This window comes from Mus pahari, chromosome 14 (genome assembly GCF_900095145.1).
Source record: "Mus pahari chromosome 14, PAHARI_EIJ_v1.1, whole genome shotgun sequence".
NCBI lineage: Eukaryota > Metazoa > Chordata > Mammalia > Rodentia > Muridae > Mus > Mus pahari.
In genome coordinates, this window is record NC_034603.1 from 88,059,183 (window position 1) to 88,075,280 (window position 16,098).

Sequence of the window (16,098 nt, forward strand, 5' to 3'; positions counted from 1 at the left end):
AAGAAAATGTCCACACAATCCAAAGAATTTCAGCAAGGCAAAAAAGTTTCGCTTTTGCACAAGGATACAGAGCAACATAAATCTAGCAATCCGGCATCCCTAGGTGTTCCCGCTAGGTTTTATTCCTAATGCAAAAAAGGGGTTCTTGCCCCTCACTCTGATTGGTCAGAGCTCAGCCTCACATTCTCTAAGGGATTATGGCATACCTGATCAGCAAGGAGCTACACCTAAGGACAGGATGCCACCCCTGAGCACATACATTTATCCTGGAAAGGGGCTGAGTTGGGGAGGGATTCTTGTCAGATGATGTCTTTACTAATTTCTTTTTCGGGAGCTAGGGAGATGGCTCAGTGATTAAGTGCACTGACTGCTCTTCCAGAGGACCCAGGTTCAATTCCCAGCAACCACATGGCAGCTCACAACTGTCTGTAACTCTGGTTGTAGAGGATCTGATGCCCTCACACAGACACACATGTAAGTAAAACACCAGTGCACATAAAATAAAAGTAAACAAATTAATTTTTTTTCAGATTATCATTTTATATCTATAAGTCTTTTGCCTGCGTGTATTATATGCTCATGGGCACGTCTGGTGGTGCCCTTGGGGGTCAGATGACAGCACTGGATCCCCTGGGATTGGATGAAATTACAGATGGTGTGAGCTACCATATGGGTGCTGGAAATCTAACCTGGGTCCTCTGCAAAAGCAACAACTGCTCTTAACCACTGAGCCATCTCTTCAGATTCTGTCTTGACTAAGTTCTTTATAGATGAAATTTTCATGGTCTCATTTAACCCTTTGATAGTGAAGACAGTACATTTCATCTTCTACATTTCCCACATTCATGCTCGTGCAGAAAGCATTTTCCTAGTGAGCCATCCCAATTTTACCTTCAAGACGGGGGGCTTCATATATGTGCATATATGTGTGTGCATGTGTGTGTGTGTGTGTGTTTGTGTGTGTGTGTTTAGCCCAGACTGCCTCGTACTCCACACTCAACACCTGGGTTCTCGGATTGCTGTGTGTGCTACCACACCCCTTTGTATACAAGCAATCCTAACAGGAAGACAAAGCCCCACCCTGCTAAGTCTGCATCTTGCTCTCTACTGGATGATTTTCTCAGTTGTGGGGCATGTCCTGCTCATACAGACACTTGACTGCCTCAAATGGTCTACACCCAGCTGCTTCCTCTGGTCCTGGTATTCCTTCTCCCTTCTTGCTGTCGAGATCTTCCGTGGACAGCTATGCTAAAGCTGACCCTCCAGGCCCTGTGGACACTTGGGGTCATGGGGCCATCTGAGATCCTGTTGTGGCTTGTATGCTTTAACGTGGTGACTCAGTGTGGCCTTGTTCAGAGACAGGACTTTTGGGAGGTTTGTGGATCATTAGAAATGGACTCTAGGAATGGATTGATTCATAACTTAATGGCACTTCATGGCATGTTGGGAGGTGTTAGCAACCTTATGAGTGAGCCAGGGAAGGCTGTAACCCACTATTCCTGCAAGCGCCTGGAGAAAAAGTGCTCTTGGTGTGGAGTAAAGATTTCAAGTGTTCCTAGATCCTCTGGACAGAGCTCACCCAGGCAGCCGGAGTAAGAGACAGGCAGCTGCAGATCTCAGGAGGGGAGCTGTGCTTGGGACGGAATGTTTGTCCCAGTGACTTGGCTTTCTTTACCTGACCCAGCTTGTCTTGGCCCCAGTCCATCATGGGGTAGCAACTGGTGCTGGGTGTTTCATGCAGGCTTGTCCAGGCATAGTGACGATCTGTAATCAGGTTGATCGTGAAGAAACCCCATGGGCCGCCAATGTGGCATCCGTTTGGCTCTACAGAATCTGAAACATTCCTTGTTCCTGACCGGAGAGGAGGTTTGACCTTCCACCCACCTTGGGGTAGCTGACAGGGAACCTTCAGATAACTCTGTCCTTATTTCTAAGATCATTTTGGAGACAGAGGAGGAGCCAGGAGGCCGTCTGGGAGACTGGATGGTTGCTTAAGACTGGTGATAGATCCTTAACATCCCATGGTTCCTAGGGTCAGGGATCTTGGGAAAGCCCATGTCCCCCAGGGTTCCCGCACTGAGTTGCCTCAGAGCACATTCCAGGGCCTAACGGGACTTGAAGCTGTAGACTGGAGTGGAAAGAGGTGAAAAGGGTAGGCGGTCTGGGAGGACAAGGAGTGTAGAGGACAGGGCCAGATCTGACTGGATCTCTGTGCAGTTTCTAGGAAACTGTCACCTCACCAGGGATAGTTACATCTTCCCAAGTACCTTCCCTTGGGACGGGGACATCCTGGGCCGGTACAGGGTCATGGTGGGTAGTCTGGACACTAGATCCAGGTCTGAAGAGAGCTCTCACATCATTGCTAGGTGAGCCACAGAACTGTAGCGGCTGTACTACAGATTTATTCTTCGGTTCTAGGTCCTCAATGCTTCTAACTCAGAAAACGAACTATTGGGTCCTCTAGGGCGACTAGGTCGCCAAGTCTGCAGAAACATGGTTATCGATGGTGCTGCTTCTAACCTTTGGGAGACAGGAGGAGGCACCAAGACCCTGGAAGCATTGGCTTGCCTTCTGTTTCCCTGTTGGGAGCACTGTGTTATTTGGTCTGAAGGCAGGGTGGGGGTGGCCAGCACAGCTGGCTATGCCCCAGCATCTGTGGAAAGGTGTCTGGGTATCTGTGACATACCCAGTGACTGAGGCTGAAGTTTGTCAGCTACCTGTCACAGGTCTCCATCTCTAAAGATCAAAGCCTCCCTCCCCCCTGCCACCCCCCCCCCACAGTGCCACTTGCTGTAGGCCATGAGGTCCTCACAAGTGTGATTTCTGAAGCACCTTTTGAATAACAGTCAGGCCCTAGGCAGGGGTGGAGTCTGAATGACTCTTCCTGGAGGGCAATTGGAGAGTTAACACGTGATAGAGCAGCTGGCCTTACCAGGTTGGGCATCTCTGTAGGTAAGGATTCAGGATGGTGGACTATGGGAGCCATAGCTAAGGCACATGGTGCCCCACCTCCCCACCACCGTTACCACGGTCAAAAGAATGGGCAGCTGTGACCTTCTGGACTCGGAGGTCACCCTTTCCCATTCTGGCTGTGTTGAGATCTTTGTCTAATGTTGAGTTATTATCAAAATTTCCTAGCTTCAGGGGACTTGGGGTCATTTAGGAACCACATTAGAAGTGAGATGGACTGGGCGCTCAGGGGTAAGTGTCCTGGGCCCTGTCCACCAAAGGCCATGCTCCGAGATGCCTCTTTACCTCCTCACCCAAAGTGCCCGGTCATTTCTATTGTGTGGCATGGGGTTGATGCCACACCCCTCGCACCCCTCGGAGGAGTGGAAAGAACTCTCCCAGCTCAGAATGACTCTACTTTCTCCCAACCTTGTTCCTTTCGGGGAAGTCAGCATTTGTGGAGCAGCATGCAAAGCTGCTGTCCTGTCCTCATCTCCCACACTGGGAGATGATGCTGGGATCGATTGCTCTTGTGCTCTGAGTATTCAGATGCCCCAAGAGTTCTGTGCCCCAAGGTTGCAGTCTGGACATGGGCAGCGTATTGACCAATGTGCTGTGAAGAATGCTCCCCAGTACCTTCTGATTGGACAGTAAAAGGCTAGAGCCTGGGTGGAGCTTGAGATGAGTAGGGGTATCTCTGCTAGGGACCAGGAAAAGGAAAAAGGCAGGGGAAGAAAGAGGCCTGCCATGAGGCAGGATGGTGCTGGAGGATGGACCATGAGCACATGGCCAAGAGAAAATCCGCTCTGAGGACACTCATGGGGCAGAGCAAACACAGCAAGACACAGCAAGACTCAGTTGGCAAGACTCAGCGCCTATAACTTGGATGTTATAACAATCTCAGAATCTGCCTGGTTTAAGCATACAGCTTGTTATTAAAAACACCAGTCTGGCGGTGGTGGCGCACGCCTTTAATCCTAGCGCTTGGGAGGCAGAGACAGGCGGATTTCTGAGTTCGAGGCCAGCCTGGTCTACAGAGTGAGTTTCAGGTCAGCCTGTCTTGATAAAAAACAAAAACAAACAAACCCACCAGGTTTCTGTGTCTTTTTTGTGTGTGTGGGGGAGCTATACAGGCTAGAGTGGAGCAGAAATCCCCCATAAAAATCACTTCTATAGGAGTTGAGGGGTGACAGAGCAGGGCTTTGTCAGTGCCTGTATTTGGCTTTGTTGCAGGGCCCCGACCACAGGGGAAAACGGAAGTTCAGAGAGGTTGACAGCCTTGCCCAAGATCCCCGGTCAGTCCAAGGTGCCTGGGTCTTGCTTCCCAACCAGGGGAGACAGTTGCCACAGCCACGCAATAGCCCAGGCTGAGGCACGAACAAGGTATGGTAGTTTGGATGGGGCGAAAGTCCGAAGTAGGCAGGCGGCAGGAGCTCTGTGTGCATGAGGTGTGGTGGGGGTGTGTGCCACCTGGCAGAAGGCGCAGGCCAGCAGGCCAGGGTCTGGAGGGCAAAAGGAGATAGCAAGTCTTGGAGATAGCAAGGACATTGCCACTCTCTTGCGGGAATCTAGAAGGAGCCCCCAGCCTTGGGAGGTGATAAATGGAGGGCAGAATGGGAAGCAGAGGTGAGTAGTCACGGCCCAAGGGCGCGGAAGAGAACAGTGAGAAGGTCTGCGTTGGGTGGGGCCCGGGCCTCGGGCGCCCTTAGAGCGAGTTCCAGCCTGGTCTCCCTGTTAAGTGGAGAATGGCAGTGTCCGCGCCGTCGGGGCACAGCGGCCAGGGCGCCCCCTCCGGCAGCGGCGCGGGGTCCGGGTGGGGAGGGCAGGGGCGGCGCCAGGCAGCGGTGACGTGCGCGGGGGACGTGCCGCGCGACGGATGAGAGCACTTAAAGTCGCCCCCGGCGCGGCGCCGGGCAGCCAAGGCGGACAGAGGCAGACACAGCGGCTGGTGGTAACAGGTAGGCGCGGCGGGATGCTTGGCGCGCGGAGCGAGACAGGGACCCCCCCCCCCCTCCAGTCGCCCAGGGTTTTGGGCCTTCGATCATCAGGTGCCGGATTCAGACCTGGAGCTACCGGCTCCTGATCCTCTCCCCTCCTGACTCTCCAGCCCCATTCTCTCTTGACTTGGAGAACCTTCTCACCATTGCGGCTCCACCAAAGGGCTCTTAACACCCAGTTGCGCGTTTGCATCCTGCTTCTCTGCCCTCGTAGAAGCCATCTATCCATCCGGTAGCCCTCGGGGGCTGGGCTTCGTCCAAGAGGCAGCTGCCCCGGGCGACCAAACGTCCAGAGTATAAATAGCTCGGCCCAAGAGGGTTGGAGCGTGGCCGGACGGCCGGGGAGCCTGGGCTATATTTGGTGGGAATGCTACAGCGTTCCTGGAACCCCGAATCTCCAGCGGGCGTCAGCAGGCCGCCCAGTGAGAGAGAGAGGGACACGTGCGCTTCGGAATGCCCTCGGGTCTCGTTCTTTCATCTCTTTACATCCACTTTTACTACCATCTTAAACTCATTAACCTTTACCTAGCCAACACTATTAGCCCAAACTAGGCACATGAAAGTGGGGTTTCCCTGAAGAACGGGGTCTTTTTGCTCTGTTCTCATCCGGTAGGAAAACCAGACACACGGTCTGTTTTCTTACCTGAAAAGTGGGTTGACTAGGCGCCTGCCTGGATGCTGGTCCAGTCAACAGACAGGCTCAAGAGCAAGGAAAGCGGTTAACTCTGGACAGCTGATAGTGTTTGGCATCTGGGTGACAAGCAAGGAGGGGGCAGCAGGGTCCAGGCCAACAGGAACCCTTTCTGTGGCGATCTGAGTCAGGGCAACAGGTTGATCTGAGCGTAAACGGCAAGGCTCTCCCCACAACACAGGCTCATTAGCTTTCCCAAAGCTGGGGATGGACTGTGTCGGGAGCAGGTTATCCCCGAGGGCTCCTGGCATCATTGTACAGGCCCAAAGTTGGCTAGTGTCCCGTGGGTGTTGGGTCTGTCCGTGTTGAGGAATGAGGACAGTGCTGTAAGTGTGTGCACTCAACTCAGGATGAGCAGTGACTAGTGCACAGCTAGGATGGTGTGCAAAGGATGGGTCTACCCCTCAAGGGGCACTGATGACACTACCGAGGTACATGTGGCCCCTTCTTGGCAAGGACTTTGAATAACCAGTGGTTTGGTTCCAAGATGGACTTGGCCACATCACCAGTGACCTTGGGCAGGACTTGCTCCCCGTAAAAAACGATCTCACTGCTTGGACGCCTAAATTTCGAGGGGCAGCGAGAAAGCACAGTAGGTCTTAGAACCATCAAGAAACAATGTGGAAGGGGCCAGGGCGTGGGACCCTACAGTATGCCGGTGTTCTGGGAATTTAGGACTCTAGTCTTGCAGTGAACTGGTCAGGAAGGGGAGGGCTGGTGAGGGCCAGAAGCAGACGGCACCTTGGGGCCCCATGCGGGACTTTCTGGATGGTGATGCTAAGCAATTGGAGACCTCTGGACCAGGCCTTGGTCCAGCTGGCACTGAGCACTTGCTCAGGGGCAGATTAGCAATGGAGACCGCCCTAGCGGCAAGAGCAGACTTCTGGCGGTTGTTCCCATCAGTGGAATGGGCCATGAGGGGGTAGATGGATAATGAATTAGCTGAGAGACCCGCAGCTCATCTTAGCATCCCAGAGGCTCAGTCTCGCGCCCTCGCTCGCTTTCGTGAAGGGCAGAATGAACTGGCTCGCCTTGCAAGAGAATCTGCGGGTGAGTCTTAGGGCATGTGGAGCAGTGAGCTGCAAGTACGGTAGAAGCAGAGGAGGACCGCCTACTCCAGGCAATACGGCAGCGGCTCCTCCCTTGGCGCGGTCACGTCCCCCACGTCCCGAGTCCGCTTGGGCGGAGCTTCCTTCCCTAACCCGACTCACTGAACCCCGCCCAGGTCGGCTGGACCACTACCTCCAGTCGGTTGCCGCCTTCTGATCCAAGCCCCACCCCCACCCATACTTAGGCCATCTCCAAACCTGTATCTCCTCTATGCCAGACAGTGATGGGAGTTGGAGGGCGCTTATGACTTCCGAGACTCCTGGCTTTAGGGAGGAGGGCTGCATGGAATCGAGGGCTCCGTAAGATGCTCTTGTGGAGGAGTGGCCCGTGCAATCCTCAGCAGGGCCTTGGTGGAACCTTGCATAGAAGGGTCTCCCACATTAAGCCGGAGCAGGTCCCTAGGGCTGCCCCATTTTTGTGACAGCCAAGGTTCCTCACAAGAGGGGGGATCGCAGGGCTGAGGTGGTGTGGTGTTTGGCTCTGGGCAACAGTGTCTATTTTGGCAAACAAGGACAGTATTTCTATCCCACTGATCCCTGCAAAGTTGATGTGAGCTGACAGGACAAAGCACAGGGGAGCCAGGCACGCACTGGAGGATGGGCAGGCCAGTAGAGACCGGATGGAGAGCCAGGCAAGGCTGTGGCCCATCCTCTGCTGCCCACGGAGGCCTCTCCAGGAAAACCCCCTAGGGACTTTTCCATGGTATACCTTTGCACACTGGTGGGCTCAGAGAGGAGAGGCCCATTGCTACACCTTATTTATTTATTTATTTATTTGGTACAATGGTAGGGGGAGGGAGGGAGGGAACTTGGAAGGGGGCCTTTTAGTAACCGCCTGCCCCCGCCACCCTGAGATACTGGGTGCTGGTCTCAGCTGGCTTACTTGTTCTTTGGGGATCTGCAGCGAAACACAAGGGCTGTAGTTGCCTTAGTTCCTGCCGCCTACTTTGACCACAAAGGCAGGGCCAAGGCTGGTTCCCTCCTCTGGTGACAGGCACTTAATGGGCACCTCGTCTGCCTCCCTTGAACTGGGAGTCAAGGTCTGAAGACCCCAGCTGGTGAAAGGGATGAAGTCCAGGCCCTCAGATGCAAAAGGCTGTTCCAAAGGACTTCCATGTACCCCTGTCATAAGACACAGCCCTTGGGAGCACCCCGGAGCCTCTCCTGACCCAGCCCCCGTCCCCAGATCAGTTTTCTGTGACCTGGAGGCTGAGTTATTTCTGGGCTGCTTCACATGCTTCCCTGGGAGGGTAAATGTCACTGAAAGGCCAGATAGCTAGGGTGTGCCCATGTGATACGCTGCTGGGGGTGGGGCCCTGGTGGAGACAGACAGGGAATCCCTAGGGCCTGCATTCTGGCCCGTCCATGTTCCGTTACCCCGTGGACCTCATCTCTGAGGCAGGCTGGGTATCCTAGCCTTTTAATTCTATTGGGATGTGTTCAGGCCTGGGTCGTAAACAGCAGGCCCAATAGCAGGCTTAGACTCCACCCCGGTTAGGAAATTGTCATCTCCTTGGTCTCTGGTGACAGGCTGGGGTGGGCACTGGTGAGGTGCCATTACGGTAGTTAGCGCCTGGACTGGGTAAGGACAACGTGGGTGCGGGGCCTTGGCGAGGAGCTTCTGTCTTCGTGCCGTCACCTCCTGGCACTGAAGGTGGCCCCTCTTGTGTAAGCCTTCCATGGCAGCTATGGGACAGAAAAGTCCCAGGACGGGTACTCTTCTGGCCCTGACTGCCCTCTAGGACCCTAGTTCAGTGGGCACCTCATCTATAGCAAGTAATTATGTCCCCGTTTGTCCCCTATGGCTCAGAGCTCCAGCGAAGGCCAACCTTTATAATAAACAAGCAAAGGTAGATGAACTTCAAAAGACTGGAATGCCTGTTGGTACCGTGACAAGTGCTAGGTATGTCTGATAAGAGCCAGGAGCTCGGGGCTGGGAGCCCGGGCTCCTGTGGGGACCTCAGGCGTCCAGGAGCTCGGGGCTGGGAGCCCAGGCTCCTGTGGGGACCTCAGGCGTCCAGAGTTAGGCTGGTTCTGGGCATGCTCTTCTTTTTGTTTCACATGGAAACTGGATTTTATTTTTTTAATCTTTATTTTGTGAATATGCGGGGGAGGGCGGGGGCCCAGGAACGTATGTGCCTGTATGTGTACGCCATTGCTTGAGGTCGGAGGACAGCCTGCAGGGGTCCGTTCTCTTCTTCCATCATGTAGGTCATGGGGATTGAACCCAGGTTGTCAGTCTCAGTTGAAGGTGTCTTTACCCAGTGATCCATCTGGCCCACCCTGCATTTATTTTAAAGAGTGCAACAGAATTAATCCCAGCAGTTAGGAGAGTTCAAGGCCATCTAGGGCTACAAAATGAATACTGTCTACACACATGCACAGGTGGCAGACAGAGAGACAGACAGGCAGACAAAAAAGGCAAACTTCTGTTAAGGCCACAATCTGAACCCCCACTGAGTTGGCCATGCTTCCCCCCACCCCATCCTCTCCATGACCTAAATTCTGGGCCTAGGGTGATCCTCATGTTTTCCGTCTTTTGATTTCATCTCTAAATGGTATATATCTAAAATATAACCACTCCAGTTTTTAAAGACTCCCTTTTAAATAATCTTAAGGGCCTTTCAAACTCAGGGCTAATGGATAAGAGGGCTCTGGGGCTCACTTGGGGCTCCCACTGAGCATGTCCTGTCAGTGAGTCTTGGGGGTGGGGCTCAGGTTGGGCCAGGGCCAGGTGGTCAGATGTAGGGTGCAGCCTTTGAAGGCTGGTGTGCATTCCTAGCAGAGCTGTGTGTTCTCTCTGAGCCCCAGGGACACCTGGACAGAGAGTCACACTGGACTTCCTAGGACATCTGTGACCCAATCACAGGACTGCTTGCAGGAGAAAGCCAGCAAAGCTGTGGGGTCGGGGGCAGGGCTGGAGCCCAGAGGTCCATGCTCAGCCCTCCAGGTTGAGCTACCGCGGTGGGCAGGTCACCTGGCCAGGAGTTTCCATCCCAGTGCAAGCTGCCCTTCTACACATCATGGCTTTCTCTCCCCAGAGTACTGTTTGGCAGCACACCATTTGTGGAGAGACAAGTAGGCTGGACTGAATACTCAGGTCCGAGGCCGCCCTCGTTCCAGCTCAGCTCTTGGTGAGATGGGGGATGAAGCTAACGTGGGATTAGGAGACCACTGACTGGGGTGCCACTGGCCAGACAGAAGCTTGGTCCTAGCTCTCAGATATGCTTTGTCTCACATCAGTAAGGCCCTGAAATTCATGAAAAGGGAAGTTAACGCTGGGTGGGTGTGGGCTTTGGGTCAGCCCCCCCCACCTCCCACCCCCACCCCCGTTCCCGTAGATTAGGATGTGAGTTGCTTGCTGCCATGACTGGCTGTTCTCCCCTAATCTTAGACCTTCCCAGAATACATCAGGATCTTCAGCTACTCCGCAAAGCCAATGTCACACACTGTTGTTCCAGGCAGAGTTAGAGCTACCAATCTCTCTACCCAGGGGTACTGGGAAGCAAGCCCCCCTCAGATACCACACAGCCTGCTTCATCATGCTCTAGAGGCACGTCCTCCTGGTCAGCCAGTGCAATCCTCAGAGTAGCTTCTCAGGGGGAGGAGAGCAGGGCAGGGCTGACCCAATTTAGACTCAGAGGTGGGCAGAGTGCTGGATACCCACCCGAGACATTCTAGGGGAGGATTCAAGAGTGTGCCCCGAAAGGGACAGGAAGTCCAGGTTATTGCCAAGATTGCCGAGTGAGAGTTCAGAAGATGCCAGCGAGGCTGACTTCTTGGGCTTGCTCTTCCCAGGCAGTAACGTAGAACGCTGCTTGAGCCCAAAGTCACTGTACTTTATAGCCACCTGTGTGGGGATTGGCAACTGAATGAGGAGGGGTCTAGACAGCTTCCCAAGATACCAGTTAAGGGTAGCCAGGAGTGGGAGCCCTGAGCCAGCAGGAGCAGGCTGCCCCTGGCTGAGCTGCTGTTGGAGCAGCCAGGTGCCAATGCTGGCACTCTCCAGGTGCCCTGCCTGTTTCTGACCCCACCCTCCTCTGCTGGGCTGTGGCTGAGATGGTCACCCTGGCAACCCAAGTCACCGCCATTTCTTTCCTTTCAGGTGAAAGCAGCCCTCCTGGCTATGGGAGGGGCTGTGGTGGACGAGGGTCCCACCGGCATCAAGGCCCCCGATGGGGGCTGGGGCTGGGCCGTCCTCTTTGGCTGTTTTATCATCACGGGTTTCTCCTACGCCTTCCCCAAGGCGGTCAGCGTCTTTTTCAAGGAGCTCATGCATGAGTTTGGGATTGGCTACAGCGACACAGCTTGGATCTCCTCCATCCTGCTGGCCATGCTGTATGGCACAGGTGAGGTGGGGGGCCACAGGGAGCATGGTTGGGGGGGAGTGGGTTAAATCGCAGGGCGGGGAGGTGATCTTGCCAGAGAACTATTGGCTCTGTCTCAGTGGGTGGGTTATGCGGATACTCCCAGTGGTCAGGTTCCACAAGCAGTTCCTTCAAAGGTGGTTGATGCCTGCTGCCCTGCTTGGGCATCGTGAGGAGCTGAGCCATGTCTAGTGTCCATGAGTCGTCTGCACTAAGGACCTGACCCCCCCACACCCCCCGCCCTGCCCCGTGCTCAGCACCCCTGTTAGGCTGAGGGCGGGTCATATTCTGGTGGGCAGGGAGAGGGCAGAGCTAAGCTGGAGGCCTGGGCCTGCCCTCAGCTACCTTCCCCTCACAGGCCCGCTCTGCAGTGTGTGTGTGAACCGCTTTGGCTGCCGGCCCGTCATGCTTGTGGGCGGCCTCTTTGCGTCCCTGGGAATGGTGGCTGCGTCCTTCTGCAGAAGCATTATCCAGATCTACCTCACCACAGGGGTCATCACTGGTGAGTCTGGTGGGACCTGCAGACCTCAGGGTGTCAGGAAAGATGAGTGGGCTATGGCAGTTGTACTCATCAATCAGTTCCAAACTTTGGGGGAAAGTTGAGGACTCTTGGACCCCTGGGCTGTAGCCTTCCTTCCCATCCACAATAGTCCATGAGAGCAGTGGGGACAGCCCTGCTGGGGATGAGTGGCCGGTGTCTGAGGGCCTGGACGTTGAGACCCATTAGATGCTCTTCATCATCTGGAGCCCATGTCCAGGGGAGTTGGGGCATGGACAAAGGTCTGGGGAGACACAGGGGCCTAAGCTGCCTTGCTTGGGAATCTGAGTCCTGAGGTCTCACACTGCCTTCCCTGTAGGCTTGGATCTTAGGGTCTCACGCTGCCCTCTTTGGAGGTCTGGGGATCTTATACTGTCCTCTCTTACAGGCTTGGGTCTGGCTCTCAACTTCCAGCCCTCCCTCATCATGCTCAATCGATACTTCAACAAGCGTCGCCCTATTGCCAATGGGTTGGCAGCGGCAGGCAGCCCAGTGTTCCTTTGTGCACTGTCTCCGCTGGGGCAGCTGCTGCAGGACCACTATGGCTGGCGGGGTGGCTTCCTCATCCTGGGGGGCCTGCTGCTCAACTGCTGCGTGTGTGCTGCGCTCATGAGGCCGCTGGTGGCACCGCAGGCAGGCGGAGGGACTGAGCCCCGCGGACCCCAGCGGCCGTCTCAGCGCCTGCTAGACCTGAGTGTCTTCCGAGACCGCGGCTTCCTCATCTATGCTGTGGCTGCCTCAATCATGGTGCTGGGACTCTTTGTGCCTCCAGTCTTTGTGGTGAGCTATGCCAAGGATATGGGTGTGCCCGACACAAAGGCCGCCTTCCTTCTCACCATCCTGGGCTTCATCGACATCTTTGCCAGGCCCACTGCTGGTTTCATAACAGGCCTCAAGAAGGTGCGGCCCTACTCTGTCTACCTCTTCAGCTTTGCCATGTTCTTCAACGGCTTCACTGACCTGACAGGCTCCACAGCCAGTGACTATGGTGGCCTGGTGGTCTTTTGCATCTTCTTTGGCATCTCATATGGCATGGTGGGAGCACTACAGTTTGAGGTGCTCATGGCTATCGTGGGTACTCAGAAGTTCTCCAGTGCCATTGGTCTCGTGCTGCTGTTGGAGGCCGTGGCTGTGCTCATCGGACCCCCATCAGGAGGTGAGTGCTGTTGGCAGGGGAGACTCAGGGCGAGGCCTGGCCTCCCTGAGGAGCTGGTCACCCCCTTCCTCTTGTACCTGGCGTTAGGAGACTGGGGCCAGCAGATGTCCCAGCAGCTAAGTACTGGCTCAGAGTCAGGACAGGCATAAGCTTGACACCTCTACACACGGGGCCTGGTGGCAGGCTCACGAGTCTGCACACCACATGGGCAGCTTTCAAGGGAATGGGGCAGTCAGTGTCTGCTACTTTGGTCCTTTTACTTTTTAAAGACCAGCTGAAAAAAAAAAAAAAAAGACAAACCACTCCGTTGAAGGTTAGGCTGTAGAGGGCAGCCTGGCCATCCTGGACTTGGAACTCTATCTGACCTTACACCCTCTGGTTCCTTCTTTTTCCCAGAGTGGTCTTGGGGTCCTCAGTTACTAGATACAAAGGACCTTGGCTAAGCCCTAAGCCATGTCTCTTTCTAGGGGTCCCAGTCTGTGACAAACCCTGTGTGTACAAACCCTCAAGGCCACTTCTATCCATCCTTTTTGATTCAGCCTTTGCTCCCATGGGGAGGAGAAAGAAGAGGAGACTGGAGAGGGCCGGGCGGGTGCCACTAGGGATAGAGATCAAGACGGACAGGGTGACTGGACAGGATGACTGCACATCTGAGGCACTTCCTCAATGCCAGGAGATGGAGCCCTGACCCAGGGTGGAGGCGGGGCACTACCCCGGAGCATCTAGTGACCTGGGTCTTCTTTGCAGGCAAGCTGCTGGATGCAACCAAAGTTTACAAGTATGTGTTCATCCTGGCGGGGGCCGAGGTGCTCACCTCCTCCCTTGTGCTGCTGCTGGGCAACTTCTTCTGCATCGGGAAGAGGAAGAGGCCTGAGGTGACAGAGCCTGAGGAGGTGGCCTCAGAGGAGAAGCTCCACAAGCCCCCTGTGGACGTGGGGGTGGACTCGAGGGAGGTGGAGCACTTCCTGAAGGCAGAGCCTGAGAAAAATGGGGAGGTGGTTCATACCCCGGAAACCAGCGTGTGAGCGGCCTGGCCAGGCGGGCAGGGAGCAGGGAAGAGGCCCAGAGACTGGCAACGCTCATATTTATTTCACAAACAGGACCAGCTGAGGCGGGCGGGGCCATCGGCTCAGCTCTTGGCTGCCTGGTCAGCGGGTCAGTGTTTTTCGGGGAGAGGTGGTGGGGTGGGAACCTTGTCATTCCAAAGTGGATCTGCGGTGAAGCCAAGGAAGGCCCACAGTTATCAGCCGCCTAAAGCAGGGACCCAGCCTGCTGAGCCCAAGCAGCCTGTGGCTCTCCCGCCCCCTCCCCACCCCTCCACTGTGGCCAAGGACCTAGAAACCCACACTTAGGAGACAACACGACTTTTAATCAGAGGGCAGGGCTAGGACAGGCTGGCAGGTGGACACTGCCTGCAGGATCCTCCCTGATCCCGCCATCCTACCCCCAACTCCAGCCCTAGTCTCCTTCATTGCCAATTGTCCATCTCTGTCTAGGGGACAAAGAAGTCCTTCTACCTGAGAAGGCAGAGCTAGACCTGCCTGTGGGAGGAGCATCAAAGGGCCTGTCTCTAGGAGCTGTGTGGTTCTGGGCAGTGGTCTGTTCACCCTGAGTCCCACCCTTTGTTAAATAACAAACTGCTGATTCTTAAACAGTGGTTCTGGCCCTCATTAGCTCTTCCAGTTCTGCCTGCTGTAACATTCTCTGCTGCCCTAGGGTTTGTTAAATAGCCACAGCATTCATACAGCAGGAAGAAAGGGGGAGAGGGGAATAGCAAGGGAGGGAGCCCCATGTTAGAGAGGGGTGCCTGGGTGTCATTTGGAGGCCATGGGGAACCCCCAAGGGTGAGCTGAGATACAGCATAGGCTGTTCATTGTGTGTGGGCTTCCAACATAAGTTTCCTGCCTTCTGTTTATTCGCCCCTCTGGAGAGCTGGTAAATTTCTCTATGTGGTCAGCACCTGCTGACCTCTGTCCAGCCCATGCTCAGCACTCGGGGCTTGCCCTGGGCACCTCACACCCACCTGCCCTGTGGCCAGTGGCGGCCTGTGTGGCTGGAAGCCCGGTCAGAGGCCGCTGGGGCCGCCTCAGTAGGTGGTACGTCGTGGGCGCTGGGGACGGCAGCGGGCACCTTGGCGGGCCGCGTGCAGCCGGAGAGACGCCATGTCCCTGCTCCTCTGCAAGGAAAAGGAGGCGAGTGCTCATATCTGGGCCCAGCCTCCCATGCCCCATGTTGGGTCTGGCCTTGCTCACTCTGGGATGCCTCTCCCATCTGGTCTGTTCTCTGTACTAGGAGGTCAGTTGGTGGGCACTGCTGGTAGCAGCAGTGGTCACATGCATCCTCAGAGTCTAGTTTGCCTTCCTTACCAGAGCTAGTGGCAATGGCAAGGACATAAGGCTTCAGGATAGGCCAAGCCCCAGAGGCAAAGAAGCAAAGTGGTGGTAAGTGGGTAGCATTCTTGTGTAGACACACTGGGGCCTCTCCACATCCCTGCTCTGCCTACTCTCAGCACCGCCCCCAGCCTTCCCCTCCCCCGCCAGGCTTCAGGCTTCCTAGTTCTAGACCTGGCTGTGGAGAGTGGATCTTGGAGGGGCAGGCTCCCAGAGCTATCTGTACTGATCAGGCTCAGCCTGGATGAGAGCAGTAGGCTGTGCTGCCCCTCCCACCTGTGTCATCCCATGCTTGCACCCAGAGCATGTGATGAGAACATGAAGCAGCCAGGAAATGGCAAAAATGGGTCAGGTTTTCTGCACATGGGCAATCACTGAGATGATGATGGGATCACTTTCTAGTAAAGTTCTTCATAGGGGAGAAACAGTGGAGATGCTGGGTATGCTGGGTGGCCCCAAGGCTCCCCTCAGGCCCGCGTGTGATGGGGCCCCAGGGTAGCAGGCCCTATAATGAACAGCTAGTTCCATCCGGTTCCATTCCTGGACTGGGATATTTTCCAATTGGATAAAAGGATATTTCCTGTCCTCAAAGTATGGTGGCTGGGGTTCCTAGGGTGGCAACCAATCCAGGCAGATGATGCAAGAAGCCAGGAAAACTTAAGGCCTGTGACTGCTCCTACAGCAGCTGAGGACATAAAGAACATACTAGGAACTCTATAAGGGCTGAATTGACTACCAAGGGAAGGTTGTATTTAGGATCCTATGAAGACCCAAGTCTGAACGAGAATGGAGAGGCCTGTCCATCTAGACCCACCTTTAACTGGGCCTGCAAAGGTCCAGGGGAAGAGATTAAGATAACCCATGATCCTCAAACCAGTCTGAGGCAAATGAGCTAGTTCAC

The 16,098-nt window shown here is 55.1% G+C and overlaps 1 protein-coding gene across 2 annotated transcripts; it reads left to right on the forward strand.

The window, feature by feature from the left end:
- Positions 1-4,823: 4,823 nt before the first annotated feature.
- Positions 4,824-14,459, forward strand: Slc16a3 (solute carrier family 16 member 3). Of its 2 annotated transcripts, XM_021213366.2 has the most exons (6): positions 4,824-4,907; positions 9,788-9,880; positions 10,852-11,095; positions 11,472-11,615; positions 12,040-12,807; positions 13,555-14,459. In XM_021213366.2, the coding sequence occupies exons 3-6, from the start codon at positions 10,873-10,875 to the stop codon at positions 13,830-13,832; spliced, it is 1,413 nt and encodes a 470-aa protein (XP_021069025.1). In that variant the 5' UTR covers positions 4,824-4,907; positions 9,788-9,880; positions 10,852-10,872; the 3' UTR covers positions 13,833-14,459. The 2 variants fall into 2 exon arrangements, with proteins under 2 accessions (XP_021069025.1, XP_021069026.1); XM_021213367.2 differs by lacking the exon at positions 9,788-9,880.
- Positions 14,460-16,098: the final 1,639 nt, after the last annotated feature.